Here is a 20,072-nt window from a genome sequence, read left to right as displayed (position 1 = left end):
TAAAATGTATATGCTCTACTTCAACAAAAAGTCTTTATAAAGGAAAACTGCTAAGAAGCTACTTGTAAAACATTTGTCCAGCAAAATAATAGAGACCTCCTACAGCTCAATAAGATAGACATCTCAATAAAAAATCGAGCAAAATAATTGAACACACTTCAGAAAAGAGGAAATCATATATTTGATTTATTCGAAAAGGTGCTCAACCTTATTAATCTTCAGAGGAATGCAGATTAAAATGATTGATCTCTTTATACCAAAATTGGCTAACATGAAGAATCTGAGAAAACAGTACCTAGTGAGGATGTGGAGCAATTGGAACACTACTGCACTTGGGCTAGGAATAAAAATTGGCACAACCACCTTGGGAAATGGATTGTCGTTACATAGTAGGTATGGAGGTAACATGCCAGGTGACTTAGTGATTCCTCTGTTTCAGAAATGGGTGCTTATGGGCACCAGAAGATGTTCAGAAGAGTATTTATAATAGCCTTGTTAACTATATCCAAACACTTGAAGTAATTCAAATATCTATCAACATAAGAATGTGTACATAAACTGTAGCATATTTATACAGCCATGTACTACATAATAGAATGAACTTTTCTGCAGAAAAATTCATATATGATATACATACATGTGAATATGTATGTATATAAATATAAATGTATACATATTCACATTTTTCATAAAATTTCAGAGGTGTTTCTTAACTCTCTGAAGTTCATCCCAGATGTCCAGGTACAAGCCCCTCTTCTAAAAGTACCCTAATTTGTCAATCAAAGAAGATGCATAAAAGGTATTATGTATATATTTAATGATATCAGCCTGAGCCCATTTAGGTTTGTTAATGCAACAGTGGAATGCAGCCTCCAGGCCTTCCCATTCTTGCATTTGTCTGTATTGTCTTCATATTTGTTTAAATTAAAAGTAATATATTTTTAACAGCACTGTTGAGGTATAATTTGCATATCATAACATTTCCCTTCTGTAAGTATAAAATTCATTGATTTTTGACACCTCTATAGAGTTTTGCATCTGTCATCCCTATACAAGTTCAGAACATTCCCATCACCTCCCAAAATTTCCTCAAGCCACATTTGCCATCAATCAATCAAATGTGTATTTTCAAATGTAGTGTGTTGATTGCTTCATGTATTTCAAATAACTCATCATTAAAAGTAGCATAACACATTGTTGAATAGAAACTTGAAAAACATCAACCAAAATCTTTTGTTAAGTGTATTTTGAGGTTCTGTATACATACTTGATTAAAATCAGCTTATTTGCATCTGTTCTCTATTGGTAGTTTCAAAAAAGGGAACATACTGAACAATTGATTTCTTCCTTCATATGTTCTTGGTGGGTGAATGTTGTCATGTTGTTCTGGGTGGGTTTTTAGTTTTAAAATTTTTATTTGGTTTTGGGGAAAATTTTCAGTTATACAAATGGCCTTTTATATGGCAGTCTGTGTAGTACTAATTTCTGAGAGAATAAATCATACAAAATAGAATGAAGAATAGAAGTTAGACTATATAGTTAAATTGAAACATAAATATAGAATTGTAAATTATTTTCTTTATTAGGAGTAACTAAAGGAAAGAATGTATTGATCAACTCTGATATTAAATGTCTCAGATTTAGGACAGTATAACAAGTATTTTAAAAGCTTTTCTTGTCTTTGTTCTACCACTTCATATTAAGATGCTGAGTATAATATAGAAGTACATATGGAATATAAATATTATGTGAGCATATTATACTATTATGTATAATTGGGCTTCCTCAAGTGATGTTTTAACAAACTTTTATTATACATACTATACACTATTATTATAGAAATTATTATTTTCTGCTTAAAGGTGATTGTATGCTTGGGAAATGCAGATATATTATGTGTAAAATTAAATATTTTTCTAAAAAAGTATAACATCAGATGTTCATGAATTTTGGAAATAAAAATACATAATGCCTAGCTAGTTCTTAAGAGGTAGGCTATATCTTCTGTTTGTCAAAGTATTTACTCTGAATTATTGGTGGAGCTAACTTTTATTGAGGTTTCTCTGTTGCCAGGTACTTTATTACCAAAGTTGCCATCAGAACCGGGAATGACATTACTCACTATCAGGATTGAGAAAATTGGTCTGAAAGATGCTGGACAGTGCATCGATCCCTATATTACAGTTAGTGTAAAGGGTAAATAACTGGCAAATTGCATTATGTTTTTTCTCATATGGGACAAAGTTTTTGACAGGGGATGGTCTTGTATATGTGACAACTTACTTTAATGCATTCTATAATGAGGCAAAATCCTAGAAGAGATCATAACAGAACATAGTTCTGAAAGACTTACAAAAAATATTTCCTACTTATACACTCACTTTTGCTTTTGAGTTTGTATAGATTTTTGCTCTTCAGATTCCATTTAACGTGCGGACTAAACATACACATTGTCCTTAACAGCAGCTACAGCCTTCAGGATGTAGATTAACAATAGCACCCCTCACCTTCCATGGGTGTGTAGTTTTCTACACAAAGCCCCATATCCTGTTTTCCCATCTCTCCTGCTTCAGCCCCTCTTCTTCCTGTGCTACTGAGGTATCTACATAGGTGAGTCCTACAGAGGCAGATGAAAATCAGGGGACAGGGAAGTAGGGGGCGTCCATAACATCCATGCCCTGAATGCAATCCCGTGGGATGATGATGTGATTAAGGAATAAATTATACCATTTTATAGAAATAACTATAGTTAGTACAAATGGGTTATTTTAATCTGTAGTTTTGCATGAAAGGAACAGATTGGTGCTGAAATTAAATGGAGGAACTTTTATCAATTGCAGAAATAAAGTCAGATCCATGGGTTCATTAGTGCTAATTAAAAGAAAAATATGACCACAAAGAAAAACATTTATTTAAAGAACATAATCCACAGCACTAATACAGGTACACTTTTAAATGCCGATGTTACCAGTTATCAAATATATAGTGTACTGGGAAATATTTATATTATTTGATAGGCCATTTGTAAAACTGCATACTCATTCAGAAAGTATATTTAAAACACAAAAATATTTAATGATGTTGTAAATGTTAAATTACCTTTGCATATGTTAAACTGAAATATTTTTATGTAAATATTTTTTAATTATTAAATGTACTAAATTGTTTTTGAGCTTTTTGAGATACATAAATGAATAACATGTAAACACTGAGGAGTTATTAAATGAGTCCATGTTGAATTTGATTAAACTGAATTTTAAAACCCTGAAAATTAAAACTATATATAATGTACCATCTGGTTGTTGTAAATTCAGGGTATGTTGTAAACAGTATAACCAGAATTTAGATAATATATATGAAAAATTATTCATTAACAAAAGGGTTTTTGTTGGCTGTTCTCATCCATTTTTGGTTCTTAACAGGGAAATTATGATAAGGTTAGGTTTAAAGGCTTTTCTAAATAAGCCATATACTTGATCAAAGTTAGAAATTGGTGGCAGAGCTCCATTGTGGCAAATTATATACTCCAGATTTTTTTTTTTTTGCATAAAAAAATATAGTGGGCTATTTCCTAAGGAAAACATGTTTGTTCTTTTTACCACTTCACTATGAAGATCAAGTTTTGTCCACTTGGCCATGTTAAGGCTTCCTTGTCCCCTTCATGAGGTCTCCTCTCCAGTCTATATTCATTTCTCTCCACATACCCCATGAACTTCAACAACTCTCACATACTTGCTCACACCAAATAGGAATCTCTTAGCCTGAGAATCTCCTCTCAGCTCCTTCCATGCCTCTTTAGGAACTGTAACCTTTGCAGTTTCTAGATTTTCCGTCTGTATATGTGAATGCTCATAAGCAGAAACTTATTTGTTTCTCCAGATCTGAATGGCATAGATTTAACTCCTGTGCAAGATACTCCTGTGGCTTCAAGAAAAGAAGATACATATGTTCATTTTAATGTGGACATTGAGCTCCAGAAGCATATTGAAAAATTAACCAAAGGTTTGTAATTATCAGTTACTGACTTCTTAAGGACACAGTACTTATCTGGGTTTGTGTTCATAGTATACTTAACACAAGATCTTACGTCACATAGTTATGAATATTGACTTAAAGAAAGTCAAATCAACATTTTTTTTTAAATATGAGAATTAGCAGTTGCATTATCTAGTTGTGTAATAATGTGGTTAAATATTATTTGATAGGGAATTTTTTCTCATAATACAGAGTTAAGGAAGCAGGGTCCCTAATAATTACCTTAAGTCCTTTTAGGAACCTAATGATTACTTTCTAACAGTTAAAGAATTATTTTTTTTCTTTCAATAAGATGCATTGGGTAAAAAGATACTATAACTGGCAGTTAGTTTGTAAGAATATGGAAAGGGCAATCTGGGCTTGGTGGTTTCAGGAGGGAGAGAAATGATGTAAGCTAGAATTTTTTTTTTAAAGGAACTCTTTTAAATTTCTATTCTATCTAATATAGGTGCTTATTGAAACCATTTCTATAGGTACTGCTGATACTTAAGTAACTTCTGTTTTTCTTGTGGTATTTAATATTTTATATTTTGGTAGCTTATGATTCTACCTGTGTACATAACTTACATTCTTGCTATACAATTTTGTTGTACTTTGTAGAATTAAATGATATGGAGAAATGTCACTCAGACATGGTAGAAGAGCTTGGAGTGACAGCCACAGTGAGTTATCAACAGTTGTGTCATCAGACTGTTTGACACATGTTAATTTGTAAAATCATAGGCTTCTGGTGACACGTAAGAAATGTGTGGTCTCTGGCTTATGTGGTTTGTTTTAATTCCTTAGGTGCAGCTATCTTCTTTGAATTCAAACACTACAAGCCTAAAAAAAGGTTTACCAGCACCAAGTGTTTTGCTTTCATGGAGATGGATGAGATTAAACCTGGGCCAATTGTAATAGAACTGTAAGTGATATACATATAGGATTCTTACTGTTTTAATGGTTACTAGTTCATGTTTCTTCTTAGTCCCTCTTATCTAGAATGTAACATTGGAGTAGATCAATCATCAAAGTATTTTAAACAATGATCTTTCTATTGTGGTTACAGATACAAGAAACCCACTGACTTTAAAAGAAAGAAATTGCAGTTATTGACCAAGAAACCACTTTATCTTCATCTACATCAAACTTTGCACAAGGAATGATTCTGACATGAGTAATGTGGAATTTCTGTGAATTTTACCACTCAGTAGAAATCATCATAGCTCTGTGTAGCATATTCATCCTTCAGGAGGCAGGAAGTGAGCCGTACCTATAGGCCAGTGAGTCCATTGCAAAGCTGTACCACAGAACTAAAGTCCAGCACCTCATTGTTATGACTCCTTTGGATACAGGTTTATTGTAGATTTTGAAACATGTTTTTACTTTTCAATTAATTGTGCAATTAATAGTCTGTTTCCTAATTTACCACTGTTCCTACCCTGCTTCCTGGAACAATACTGCTGTGGTAGGTATTCTCATCTTCAAACTTTAAATAGAGCAATAAGAATGTTCTAGAGTTTACACATTTGCTCACTTTTGCTCCAATATGGTCTTTTGATTTGAATTAACTTCAAACTTTTGAATTGAAGTGGGTAGGATAGTACCAGATTGCTTTGAAAGGAAATTGGATCAGTTATGGTCTGTCTTATAGGCTGTTCCTTAGAGCTGGCCTAAATTCACCCTCATCTGATAGTTCTACTTAGAAATAGTGTGCCTTGACCAGATCAATATCTTATATGGGAGTGTTCTCCAGGTTGTAGCTGTGACTTTTTTCCAGATGACCAGATTGTTTTTCTAAAAGTGAGAATATTTTTAGTCATGTCAATTAGTTGTTCTACATCACATTGCTATTGTTTCTAGGGTTAACATTAAAACCATCTCTCTCAGAATAATTACAAATTTTGGGGTGGGTTTACGTCTTCTAAATCATGTCATCTAAAAATAATTGAGTCAGATGCTAATGAGATACTGAAGGAACAACTGCTGTTTTTCTGACAACTGATTGTGAAACCTTAAAACCTGCATACCTTGTCTTTATAAAGTAATGAGTATGCAAAATCTGGAAAGATATTCTATTTTTTATAATATAGGTAGATACAACTGACATTTATTTCCTATTTAGATATATTGATAATCATATGAAAATATGCAGGTCATTAGCCTATTATAATTTCACTATTTACATTACTTTTAACTTAATGATGAGACATAAATAAAACTTTCATAGTACACGAGGTGGATATTTGATACACAGAACAAAGATTTGTGAGGAGCTTTTTTGTGGGTTACATGTAGAACCCATGTATTTTAATATTCACTGTTTTAAATGAACAATGCATGAAGGGAATGCAATACTTGGCCTATTTTTAAACTAGTGTAAACCCTAGTGATACCATCCGTTTGCTTTTTAAAATGAATAACAGTTGTTTTAGCCCTTGCACTTCAAGAGATCTAGTCTTTAATTTTTCAGTTGTCTGTTAGGTCAATTTTGTTTACTAGATGAATATTAATAAAACTATATGAGCCTGAAAGAATTCTCGGCCAAAATTAGTCTTTCATCTGGATTGGGTTAATTTCACAAATGCAAAAATAGTTCAGTCTACAGTAGTTCTAGGAAATGAAGAATTTGCCTTAATAAAATATTCACTCAACTGAAACTCTGAGTAGTCAAAATTTCCAGACTGTAAACTTCTCAAGAGAAGGGCCTCATCTTCTCCATGTCATGTAAACTTTCCAAGGTGCTTGGGCAGCACTCTGTACCCTGTGGAGTACTCAGTACCTTTTTGTTTGATGTTATTGATGTTTGATGTTGCTCCCTTAAAATCTACTATTAAAATGTAGCAAAATTGATACATTGTTCTTTCTGTTTTCTCATAGACTATAAAACATGTATATCAAAGTGATAATTTAAAAAAGAACAAAAACCTTTTTTTTTTGGTTGTAGATGGACACAGTACCTTTATATTTATATGTGGTGCTGAGGATCAAACCCAGTGCCTCACACGCAACCCCAGCCCCTCAAAGTGAAAATTTATATGAAGAAACATTTAGCATCCTTCACATAAGAATGCTTTATTTTTTTTAACCTCTATTTATTTATGTGGTGCTGAGGATTAAACCCAGGGCCTTGCCTGTGCTAGGCAAGTACTCTACCACTGAGCCACAACCCCAGCTGCCACCAAAGAATGGGGTTATATGAAAAAAAAAAAAGAGGATGCTTTGTATGAATGTCTTTCATCAGCATTAAACGAACTTGAATTGAACATTGTCATCAGCTTAGCTTTAATTCAGACCTGAATGACCAAACCTCCCCCCCCCAAAAAAGGTGATTTTATATTGAAGCAATTAACACAAAACAATCTGTATCTCACAAATTAGTTGTTTAAATTTACTTTCTAGTGTGGGAGGGGATGAGTCACTGGACATTACTTACAACTATAGCAGTAATACTTTCAGGTTGAAACACTACTGCTTCACAAATGAAATGATTTTAGTAACTAAACTCAAACACAATTTGCTGGAGAGGACTTCTAAAACTTTTGAGATACAAAAGTATAATTGAATCAAGGGACAGTATTCTCTACACAACCTGTATATGGGCAGCTACCTTGGGCTTTGCTACAGAAGTGGTACAATCACATGGATGTAAGGAGAGGCAACTATGGGTGGGTTCAGAACTGCTCAGATAAACTACGTAGAACACATTATAGCTTACTAATAGAATAAATACAAAAAAGGCTTTAGAGGGAAAACTACTGTTGCTTTGAATAAAAAAATAAATCTGCCTTTCCTTGAAAATCTATCTTCCTAACTGACATCACCTTTATTTAAATGCTATTTTAAAATTAGAAGTTATAGTAACTTCAGCATTGCCTTGTGTCCTGTAGAGGTTGAAAGATACGTTCAAAATTGGTATTTGTGACTTAAATTTTATTTTACATGGTTAAAAATGGCATAAGCTATTATATGGTTTTCCTCTTACACACAGCTGCTGCTTCTGATATTAAATGGAGGTTATGTAGATTGAATTCTTCAGTAGTTTAGAGATTTTGTTTCACAGAGATTTTGTTTCAAACTGAAGCTTTTGCCCCTATTTTCAGAATACTTAGGGGACATAAAAAGAACAATGATATGTTATGTTGTAGGTTTCAACAATCCTATTACTTTCTAGAACTTAAAAGAATGGAAGAATATGGTCTAGCAGTAAACAAAAGTACCAGGCTTTTATAATTTTATTTAAATCTTAAACCTCTTAAAATGTACTGTTAAAATTGCCGTAATTAAAATTACAGCTCTGGAGAGCTAGTTCTTAGAAACATTGTTTTAAAGACAGTAGTTACAGGTTCAGGACTTGCTTTAATTGATTTTTAAATAAAATATATTTGAGTATCTATCAAAAAAAAAGAATTTAATTCAGCCCATATTTGCTAATTAAAGACATTATAAGCCTTAAGAGTTTCATTCATTCTTTCTCAGAGGATTATACTTTTCTAATTTTTTTTATCATATTCCTTGAAAATCAGTGGCAAGGTATGGGAAAGAGAAGAGTGTGTGTGTACATTTTTAAAAAGAAATTTCCTTATTTTTTATAGACACAACATACCACCTTATATTTTACTGTTATAATGCAATAATGGCAAAAGCAGTAGAACTTCAGGTCAAACAACTCTTGCTAATAATGTAAACTCATTCTCAGAAAAACATTCTCACATGGACAATGGTTAGAAAAAAGTACATGAATGTGCTACAAAAATAGAGCCAAGACTTCTCACAAGTAAAAGAAATCCTCTGTAGAAGTCCACAGTTGACCAAGGTCCAGCCTCCTTAACAGTGAGCAACAGGGAATATGCTGCCAAGTCACCATCTACAGTTCTGAGAGTGAGTTTACATGCTTCCCCAATGGCACAAAGTCTCATGACGATCCAATGAATCAACAGACACTTGGGAAATATTAATAAACAATTTTTTATGAACTATTACAACAAAGAACTTCAGCAAGAAGGAAAATGAAGTTTATGATCTTTGAGTAAACATTTTTAGCGTAACAGTCTCTGTGACCAGATATTGGAAGAGAAAAAATCAAGCTTATAAAACACCATTTCTCTATCAACTGGAATACACTAAAAATAGGATAATGGAAATACATGTTCTTAAAGCATTTCCACAGGAAATGTCCATAATTATGACATTCTAAATCATTTAGCAATTGTATATGCTACATTAACTAAAACAAAGGTATTCCTTATTGCACGTTTTAAAGTTGGAAGGATACTCTAGCTTAAGTGGGGGATATTTAGGGGGAAAATATTTTGGCTCAAAATGTGTACTGCGCCAAGGCAGCTTCATTCTAAAAACACAAACCATTTAAAATAAACTTTTATATTTTGAAGCCAATAATCCTTTAACACAATGAATAGTTCATAATCCACTTTCTGACTAAGTGTCAGAGGTTAATTTTATGGGCCCAGTTTTAAGGCCTGTGAACAGCCCTCACTACTCTGAGAATCAGGTGCAGCTGGAGGTTCATCTTTAAAGCCTGAAGGCATTAAGTCTTTTGCAGCAGGTGGTGGCCCATAGTCTTGGGGACCATGAGTTGGAGGTGGTAATGGGGCACCAGGAATGAAGTACTCTCTTGGGCCAAATGAGCCTAAAGGTCTAAATGGTGCGGGTCCTGGAAAAAAAACACGAGGGTCAAAAGGCAAATCCCGTTTTCCAGGTGGAACACCTGGTGCATATTCGCTGAAGCCTATTGGTGGACGCATACCAGGACCTGGAAAATAAAAAGGAAGTTATGTAAATACCCAGAAATTTCTGAACTAGGGTGATTTCAAGTATGTTAATATAGTCTTTAATTTCTCCCAAGCCTAGAACATCAACTGGTGAACATCCTGACTTGCCAGATGAGGCAAACTGAGATGGAACAAGTTTAGGTTATAGCCTTTGGCCAACCAGCCATGAAGCAACATATTAAGGATTTAAACATGGCTCTACCTAGCTCCATGCTTGTCTTTTTTCTTTCCCTACTATATAATTGCAGAATTATTTCTATCTCACAAGAGCTCCATTTATATTTGGAAGTACTAATTTACCATGACAAGATGATAGATTATGAAATAAGAACTTTACTACATCAAAGAAATTTTGATAAAAGGAAATCCCACTATTTATTACTGTATCCATTAAAAATTCATGAAGTATTTCAGCATGGACTTTACACATGCCATCAGAATCAAGGTGCATGCCCTCCTGGAAAAGGCCTTCCACAGCCACCTAATTAAATCAGCAACATTTATTAGGTCACTGTTAAATCCTCCTCTTTAACACTTCCCTCTGACTTTTCTCAAGGTAAGGAGGGTTTGACTTTTCCTTTTCTATATTCTATAACCTACTGCTTATGCTTCCATTATGGGTGATTACAAACTTTATGTTATAGGATTTTCATATCTGTGACAAAATTTTAAGTTATGGCATGTGTCTCATCCACCTTTCCATCCATTGCAGTGCATATCAACAGATTTTCAACAAACATCTGCAGAAGTAATATTTCTTGCTTTTCTGTATATAGCCCCTTATCCTTATCTATGAGAGATAGCTATTGCCTATCTCAGTATAAGATTATATAGTGTCCCATATGTCCCAGAAAACTGGAGGAAAAGTTAAAATGTACTCAGCTTCATCCTTTCATTGTTAAGACCTGAGATAGCAACCAACTGTTTTAGCAAGCAATAGAAATGAAAGATGAATGTGATTTATAAGTCAATCACTACTGTTCAGATCATCATACCAAATGGTGGAGGAATTGGCCGAGGCCCAAAAGGCCCATCGAACTGAAGTGGCGGTCCATACCAAATGGGAGGTGGTGGAGGCCGTCCCATAGGGGGTCCCATCGGGGGGCCCATGAAGGGTACCCCTGAGAAAGGAGGGGGCCCTTTCATAGCCATATTAACCTGCAATTTAAGATTTGAAAGCAGTTAAAAGTTTTAAAATTCCTATGTATTAAGACAAAGTACCAACACCGATAAAAGCTAAAACCCAAAACAAGCATCTGTCCAGAGAACACCATCAGTGCAACAAAACTCTCCCCACCCCTCCTGTGTATTCCCACTGACAGCTTACAGAAGTTAGAAGGATGCCACAAGAGGGAGCAGTTTGTTACTGATTATATCTGCACAGGAAATGGAAAGGCAAGAGGACTGGCAGAGGTTATTAACAGAGGTGATTTCTGACCAGTATGTCATGCTGTATTCACTACAATCTATATCAAAGGGAGTCCCCCCTCCCCATCACTTCCCTTTCATCACAATAGCTCATTACTTCCATATTAAGAATGAACAGAATAAAATGAAACATGCATTCTCTACCCATCTAATAATAGCTACTATTCAGAGTATCGTCAGTAATCTTTCATATATTATTCAACCTCTGAGATCTTTAAGTAGACTGTCTTGTTTTAAGTAAGAGGGAACAAAAGCAAATGGAATATCGTAATTTGTTGAAGGCCACACTGCATATTAAAGGAACTCAATCCCAAGGTTTGCCTCCAAGCCATGCTTTTCCCACCTCTACTCCTAACAACGGGTCTTTGCTCTCTTTTAAATCTTCTACTACAAAGGGGTTTGGGATCTTATCTAAGCTGCCCTTAGATTTCTCCAGAGATGTATATTCCTGGAATATATATATATACACTGGCACTTGAGAAGTATTTTCCAACACAGTGCTATATACACAAATTTCCAAGGAAGACAAGGCTTTAATATTTACTTTCATTTACTGTACACCATTTGAGATATTGATTTATCATGTCCTATGAGTAGTGGGTTTGAAACTGAACAATTAAAAATGTATTTTATTATAGAGCTGCAGAAGACCTACCAGATATAATAGCAACACAGTTACAAGAGAATGTACTTATGTGAACAAATGAGACCATTGTTTGGGACTGGCTCAAGAGGTCATTTCAGATTATCATTGTTTCACTGAAACAGTATGTCACTTTCAGAAAATCTGATACCAATCTAATTCAAATCACTCAAAATAGGGTTTGCACAATGGAGGAATTCTTAAATAGCATTCTTCCAAACAAAAATAAAAATGATGAATTATATAATTTTTATAATGAATTTACTTCGCCTTAGAACATTCAACACAAAACACCATATAGAGTGATAACTTTTCACATTCTGTAGTTCATTATAGTTGTACACACTTAAGCAACATTCCCAAGTTAAGGAGAAAAGTAAGCTCAATATTGCATGCAGTTTTAAAGCAAACAAGATCAGTGTCATGCTCTGAATATCCTTCCCAGAAATGCACAGAATAAAACCCAATTCAGTTCTCAACCTCTAAGTACTTACTCCAACTGGATGCTCAGTCAAAGAAGTACTGGTGGAAACTGGGGGGGGGGTCTCAGGTTCTTGGGGAACAGTTTGCTTTTTAAAAAACAAATGGGATAGTACAAATAGAACACAAAGAAGGATAAAGCAAAGAGCAAGTACTGTAGGAAAGCTACATGTTCCTGCACGACCACATGATTCACAGTAACTACAGAACTTACCTTGCCCTCATCTGTCACCTTAGCTGGAGAAGAACTTCTGGAGCTGCTGTTCATGTGAGCTGGACCACATCCTGGGTCTGTTAGAGATCAAAGAATGGATTCAGACTTATTCTAACATGAAAAGAATAAAAATCCTGCATCCACAATTACAGATTCTTTGAAATTACTTGGTCCCTTTACCAGAGGCAACGGGTTTCCCAGATGCCTCAGAAGACCATTGAGTACGAGGTAAAGGTCCATCCATTGACCCTTGGGAAAGAAAGATCAGAGCACTTGTATGTATTTTTCAGAAGAAATAAACCACTGGTGGACAGGTCAGGGTTCAACAATAACTAGAAAGCAACATTAAAAATGGGTTGCCCAGGGGTTGGGGTCGTAGCTCAGTTGTAGAGTGTTTGCCTAGCATGTGTGAGGCACTGGGTTTGATTCTCAGCACCACATTTAAAAAATAAAGATATCATGTCCATCTACAATTAAAAATATTTTTAAAAATGGGTTGCCCAATAGTAAATCACAATTTATGAAGAGACTTAAATAAAATAAAGAACTGCCTTGGGTTGATAGAACAGCAGATTAATAAGTACTGGTCCTAAACTTTAAGCTATAGACTTGAAGTATGTGTAGGCTGGTTTTTCTTTAATCTGTATAACCTGAATTCCAATCTTACCAAGACTACAGTCCTATTTAGAATTGGAAATAAGACTCAGTATTTCATATTGGAAATATGTATGATACATAAAGTTTAAGGCTACTTTTATAATATTTGGGAAAGGAACATCATAGAGATTTAATTTAAATATAAAGGTTTACACTTCACAGTGTAAAATTTAAAAGAAAAAAAAAAAAACAATACAGGGACCTCCAGGAAAAAAAAAAAAAAATGTTTTCTATTCTAGAACAGATTTTACAGAAAACATTCACTAAGATAAAGTAAGAAATTATCTTCTATATATTGTACAGGCCCAAATTCGATGTTTTCATTAGAATATTCAAAAGGGAAAAAAAACCAAAACCGAAGCAGTTTACTATAAAGCAACATGTGAATGCTCACCAAATCCATTTATAGGCATATCTCTTCGATTAAGGGTAGCAGAAGGAGGTCTCCCAGTTGGCTCTGCTGTCAGTGGAGGGGAACATTCTCCACCACTCAAGGGGGATGGACCGAAAGAGCCATTCTGGCTCAGGGGACCTAAAGACAACAATGCCGTGTTACTACTTTAAGGCAGCCTTCTCCCTGACACCAACCCCCACCTCCCGCTTTAGCAAATCATTCAGATTATTTCATAACCATTACACACAGAAATAAAAAGTAATTTACATAATTCTGCACCAAGAAATAAAATAGCTCCTTTTACAAAGTGCCCCCTACCTCTCCGAGGAGGATTTTGTAAATTTGGTCTTCCTGGCATTGGTTTTACAATCACAGCTTCTTCTTGCCGCATTGCCATCTTTTGGGTCATTTCCAATAGTCTTAAATATTGAGAAAGAATGGGCTAAATTATGAAACAGCAATCTATCATAGATAATATCTAGCATAACCTTAAAACACTATAAAACATATAGTAAGATACCAAAATCACATACTTCTGTCTCAAATTAGCAACTTCCCTTTTCTCTTCAGCTATAGCTCTTTCTGCAGAACGAGCTTTGAGCTATCAAAGAGAAAATATTCAAATTCAGTTGTGGTAGGCTATGCACAAAATAAAGAAAAGGGGGAAAAAATCTTACCCAATTATCATGAGCTTTCTTCTCTTGCATAGCAATCTGAAAAAGACAACACATTAAAAAAAATGTTTTTAGGGACTCATTATAATAGCCTATAATTGTCTGTATTAGATATCAAAGAATTCTGCAACTACAGGACAGTATTAATTACTACCTGGTTTTTAAGTGAGCGCTCGGTTTTCTGTAATTCTTCTTCCATCTCTTCAATTCTCCGCCTAAGAATTACAACAATTGAATAAAATTTGAAACATTCTGACCATTTTCCCTTTATTCCATCAGCTATACTTTTAAAGACTTTATCATACATAAGAAAAACATTTCTATAGTTATATGAATCCAGTGTGAACAAAACTAATACTACAGGCCAGGTGCAATGCCACATGCCAGTAATCCCAATGATTGGGAAGCTGAGGCAGGAGGATCACAAGTTTGAGGTCAGTCTCAGCAATTAAGTGGGAACCTATGCAACTGAGACCCTTTCTCAAAGTAAAAAAAAGGTCTAAGGATGTAGCTTAGTAGTAAAGCACCAAAAATAAATAAATAAATGAAATAAAAACCTAATACTAATAACTTCTTTATCATTTAATTGCTAGAGATTCTGAATTGATAAATTATAATTTCCTTAACTGTTCATCAGTGTGTTCTCAAGTAATTCAGCTAGAAATATCTTCCTCCTTAAAACTTTTTTTTTCTTTTTTTTCAAATTATATCCATAGAAGATTTCCAAGGACTATCAATTGCCACACTTTTGTGGGTCTTGATACATCACACAGCAAACTGATTTCTTAAAGAATTACTACAACATACAAAACCCCCAGAACTGTTTGCATTGACCAAGTTCCCTATGGTCTTGCCCACTGGGTATAAGTAAATTTTTGTTAACATTTTTCATTTGTTAAGTTGGAATTTATTTTTTCTCCTGTGTGAATTGAATGTATTCATATTCTCTCGTTATTTATACTTCCATGCTATTTTCTTCTATCTACATGTAAAAAAAGATTAAAAAGAAAGCTAACACTAGTTCATTAGACATTGACACCCTCCTTTAGAAACTGAACTCACTTGTAATTTTTAACTTCCTCTACAGCGGAAACCACCTTTTCTTCTGCAGCTGACAGCCGCTGCTCTTTTTCTAGTCTCTTATATTCTTCTTGAATCAGTTTCCTAAAATAAAGCCAGTTATCAAATCAAAAGTTTCTCTTTGTGAATATCACTTCCCACAATTCTATAAAATGCTTAGGCACATAAAATAGGAATTCAAACCTGCAATTTCGTAAATCAAACTCTGGCAAATCACTTACATTTTCTAACTTCTCTTAATTCTCTACTTACCACTAAATAAAATAAATGTGAAAACAACATGTGCCCCAAGGGCAAGTCTCCTGTGTGTAAGATAACAAAAACTCACTTTACTTCAATGTGGAAGATCAGGACTGATCAACCTAACATAATTAAACATATTAGGATAAAGCAGGGGATAATTCTTTTCTCGTTTCTGCCATGGGTAGGACACTAAGTATATCTTTGTCATGGAGGAACTCTTTTCTCAATCCAAGACTGGCACCAGAATAAAGGTATAGTCAGTCAAAGAAAAAATCTTCTAGAATATGTCTTTTAGCTATGCAATTAACCACAGAACATTTTTCACACTTTAGATATCTATTTCAAAAGAATTGTAATTAAGCAAAAAGACAAATCTGAGTTTTGATAATGTCTGTCAACCAGAAAAAGAAGCCAAACTGACCCACGATCAGAGTATTATCTACTGACAAATTTTAACTCTGATCATGAAACTCAAGATGTTCATCTACTGAGACAAAGGTAGCCACATTTAATGATTTAAAAAATACTATTTTCTGCTATCCTTGTACTACTTTAGCCATAGTTCCAATTCAAAAGATATTTTCCATAAATCAGAAGAACTATAGTAAAAAAGGATTATTGATACCAAATAGAAAAAGGGGATTATATATTCTTATATAGCTTCTCATTTAATTCTTCAGCAAGTATTTTATGAGTGGCTATAATATACTAGTTACCTTGTAAGATGCTAAAGAATAAAAGAGCTCACTGTTTCAGGTATAAATGATGCCTAAAGGAATATAATAATTTTCCCCACTGGCTTAAGAAGGAATATGGAGAAAACTGAATCTTGAAGGACAGAGAGAATTTTGTTTCCAATTATCAAAGAGTTAGTCTGAGAGCACTAAGAACAATCAAAACATCTTTATAAGAATATAAAATTGTGTTTGAAGGGATCCAAGCTAAAAAGGCAGTGAAGATATATGTATGTGGCCAAGATCCATTAGAAAAAGGAATCTCAGAATTACAAGTAAGGCTGGCACTTTAAGGTACTTTTCTCCTAGGTTCACCCACATATTGAAGATAACACAAAGATATAATGAGTCTGAACTAAGCCTTCATCAAATTCCTGGGCTTAGAGGAAAAAAAGAAGTGTTTGGGGCTACAAATAAAGGGACCCTTAATAAAAGCCCTAGCCTTTGAGTTTAGATTAGAAAGTACTGCACACTTAAGTGATGAACAGGCAAAAAATCCAAAAGGAACAATAATGAAACATTGAAAAGACAAGTCATTTTTGAATTATCTTAATTGCTGACTAAGTTTAAAGTAACAATCTTACTCAAGTAACCTCAACACTTTTCTATAAGAAGATAACTTCATCTTAGTCCTCAAATTTCATCTATAATTATCACAACAATGTTGGCCAATCAAAACTGACCAGGCACTCCATAAGACAAAATTCTGTGAGAAAAAATCCCACAGAAAAGGAAACCACCTAATGGGGTTATCCGCACATGTTTTAAAATCACTGTGCTTTTTATATAGTCAAAAAAGTAAAGTCAAGATTATGAATTTCAGTGCTGGGAATATAGTTTAGTTGGTACAGTGTTGCCTCGCATGCACAAGGCTCTGGGTTCAAACCCCAGCACCACAAAAGAGGAAAAAAAAAGATTATGAATTTTGTCAAAGGATTAGAAACTATAAAACCAAGAAATAGTTGTATGTGGTGACCTACCTACAGTGGAAGATACTCAGGAGGCAGAGGCAGAATGATGAGATTAAAGATAGCTTGGAAAGCAGTAAGACCCTAGTCCCTTATGCGAAAGAGCAAGGAGTCTGGGGAGGTAGCTCAGTAGTAGAGCACATGGCTCAAGGTCCTGGGTTTGAGCTGTAGTACTGAAATAGGACTGGGGTTGTGGCTCAGGGGTGAAGCACGTGCCCCGCATGTGTGGGGCACTGGGATCAGTCCTCAACACCACATAAAATAAATAAAATATTGTGTCGGGCTGGGGATGTGGCTCAAGCGGTAGCGCGCTCGCCTGGCATGCATGCGGCCCAGGTTCAATCCTCGGCACCACATACAAAGATGTTGTGTCCGCATTGAAAGCAGTTCTAAGAGGAAAATTCATTGCTTGGAGTTCATTCCTTAAAAAAAGAAAAAACCAACAAATAAATGATCTCATACTTCATCTCAAAATCCTAGAAAAAGAAGAGCAAAACAACAGCAAAAGAAGTAGAAGGCAAGAAATAATTAAAATCAGAGCTGAAATCAATGAAATCGAAACAAAAGAAACAATTGAAAAAATTGACAAAACTAAAAGTTGGTTCTTTGAAAAAATAAACAAAATCGACAGACCCTTAGCCATGCTAGCGAAGAGAAGAAGAGAGAGAACTCAAATCACTAACATACGGGATGAAAGAGGCAATATCACAACAGACACTTCAGAAATACAGAAGATAATCAAAAATTATTTTGAATCCTTATACTCCAATAAATTAGAAGATAGTGAAGGCATAGATAAATTTCTTAAGTCATATGATCTGCCCAGATTGAGTCAGGAGGATATAGACAACCTAAACAGACCAATATCAATTGAGGAAATAGAAGAAACCATCAAAAGACTACCAACTAAGAAAAGCCCAGGACCGGATGGGTATACAGCAGAGTTTTACAAAACCTTTAAAGAGGAACTAATACCAATACTTTTCAAGCTACTTCGGGAAATAGAAAAAGAGGGAGAACTTCCAAATTCATTCTACGAGGCCAACATCACCCTGATATCTAAACCAGACAAAGACACTTCAAAGAAAGAAAACTACAGACCAATATCTCTAATGAACCTAGATGCAAAAATCCTCAATAAAATTCTGGCCACTCGGATACAAAGGCACATCAAAAAAATTGTGCACCATGATCAAGTAGGATTCATTCCTGGGATGCAAGGCTGGTTCAATATAAGGAAATCAATAAATGTTATTCACCACATCAATAGACTTAAAAATAAGAACCATATGATCATCTCGATAGATGCGGAAAAAGCATTCGACAAAGTACAGCATCCCTTTATGTTCAAAACTCTAGAAAAACTAGGGATAACAGGAACATACCTCAATATTGTAAAAGCAATCTATGCTAAGCCTCAGGCTAGCATCATTCTGAATGGAGAAAAATTGAAGGCATTCCCTCTAAAATCTGGAACAAGACAGGGATGCCCTCTCTCACCACTTCTGTTCAACATAGTTCTCGAAACACTGGCCAGAGCAATTAGACAGACGAAAGAAATTAAAGGCATCAAAATAGGAAAAGAAGAACTTAAATTATCACTATTTGCAGATGACATGATTCTATACCTAGCAGACCCAAAAGGGTCTACAAAGAAACTATTAGAGCTAATAAATGAATTCAGCAAAGTGGCAGGATATAAAATCAACACGCATAAATCAAAGGCATTCCTGTATATCAGCGACAAATCCTCTGAAATGGAAATGAGGACAACCACTCCATTCACAATATCTTCAAAAAAAATAAAATACTTGGGAATCAACCTAACAAAAGAGGTGAAAGACTTATACAATGAAAACTACAGAACCCTAAAGAGAGAAATAGAAGAAGATCTTAGAAGATGGAAAAATATACCCTGTTCATGGATAGGCAGAACTAACATCATCAAAATGGCGATATTACCAAAAGTTCTCTATAGGTTTAATGCAATGCCAATCAAAATCCCAACGGCATTTCTTGTAGAAATAGAGAAAGCAATCATGAAATTCATATGGAAAAATAAAAGACCCAGAATAGCAAAAACAATGCTAAGCAGGAAGTGTGAATCAGGCGGTATAGCGATACCAGACTTCAAACTATATTACAGAGCAATAGTAACAAAAACAGCATGGTACTGGTACCAAAACAGGCGGGTGGACCAATGGTACAGAATAGAGGACACAGAAACCAATCCACAAAACTACAACTATCTTATATTTGATAAAGGGTCTAAAAGCATGCATTGGAGGAAGGATAGCATCTTCAACAAATGGTGCTGGGAAAACTGGAAATCCATATGCAACAAAATGAAACTGAATCCCTTTCTCTCGCCATGCACAAAAGTTAATTCAAAATGGATCAAGGAGCTTGATATCAAATCAGAGACACTGCGTCTGATAGAAGAAAAAGTTGGCTACGATCTACAGTCGGTGGGGTCGGGCTCCAAATTCCTCAATAGGACACCCATAGCACAAAAGTTAATAACTAGAATCAACAAATGGGACTTACTCAAACTAAAAAGTTTTTTCTCAGCAAAAGATACAATAAGAGAGGTAAATAGAGAGCCTACATCCTGGGAACAAATCTTTACTCCTCACACTTCAGATAGAGCCCTAATATCCAGAGTATACAAAGAGCTCAAAAAATTAGACAATAAGAGAACAAACAACCCAATCAACAAATGGGCCAAGGACCTGAACAGACACTTCTCAG

At 34.7% G+C, this 20,072-nt stretch overlaps 2 protein-coding genes across 5 annotated transcripts in view; one reads left to right on the top strand and one right to left on the bottom strand.

Moving 5' to 3' along the window:
• Positions 1-2,093: 2,093 nt before the first annotated feature.
• On the top strand, positions 2,094-6,867 carry LOC114082950 (axin interactor, dorsalization-associated protein-like). Its single transcript, XM_071603370.1, has 4 exons — positions 2,094-2,196; positions 3,880-4,002; positions 4,822-4,939; positions 5,084-6,867. Exons 1-4 carry the CDS (start codon positions 2,109-2,111, stop codon positions 5,178-5,180), a joined length of 426 nt encoding a protein of 141 aa, XP_071459471.1. The 5' UTR covers positions 2,094-2,108; the 3' UTR covers positions 5,181-6,867.
• Positions 6,868-8,966: 2,099 nt separating this feature from the next.
• The window catches only part of LOC114082949 (transport and Golgi organization protein 1 homolog), a 76,058-nt gene continuing 64,952 nt past the window's right edge, over positions 8,967-20,072 (bottom strand). For all 4 annotated transcript variants that reach the window (XM_071603735.1, XM_071603736.1, XM_071603734.1 and 1 more), the window contains 9 exons: positions 15,359-15,460; positions 14,451-14,511; positions 14,300-14,335; positions 14,156-14,223; positions 13,941-14,041; positions 13,623-13,760; positions 12,572-12,648; positions 10,802-10,964; positions 8,967-9,787 (listed from right to left, as the gene is read on the bottom strand). In XM_071603735.1, the coding sequence (XP_071459836.1) occupies positions 9,474-9,787; positions 10,802-10,964; positions 12,572-12,648; positions 13,623-13,760; positions 13,941-14,041; positions 14,156-14,223; positions 14,300-14,335; positions 14,451-14,511; positions 15,359-15,460 (1,060 nt within the window). In that variant the 3' untranslated portion in view covers positions 8,967-9,473. The remainder of the gene's footprint in view (positions 9,788-10,801; positions 10,965-12,571; positions 12,649-13,622; positions 13,761-13,940; positions 14,042-14,155; positions 14,224-14,299; positions 14,336-14,450; positions 14,512-15,358; positions 15,461-20,072) is intronic.

Source organism: Marmota flaviventris, chromosome 17 (genome assembly GCF_047511675.1).
Source record: "Marmota flaviventris isolate mMarFla1 chromosome 17, mMarFla1.hap1, whole genome shotgun sequence".
Classification (NCBI taxonomy): domain Eukaryota; kingdom Metazoa; phylum Chordata; class Mammalia; order Rodentia; family Sciuridae; genus Marmota; species Marmota flaviventris.
This window is presented reverse-complemented; position numbering and strand designations above follow the sequence as displayed.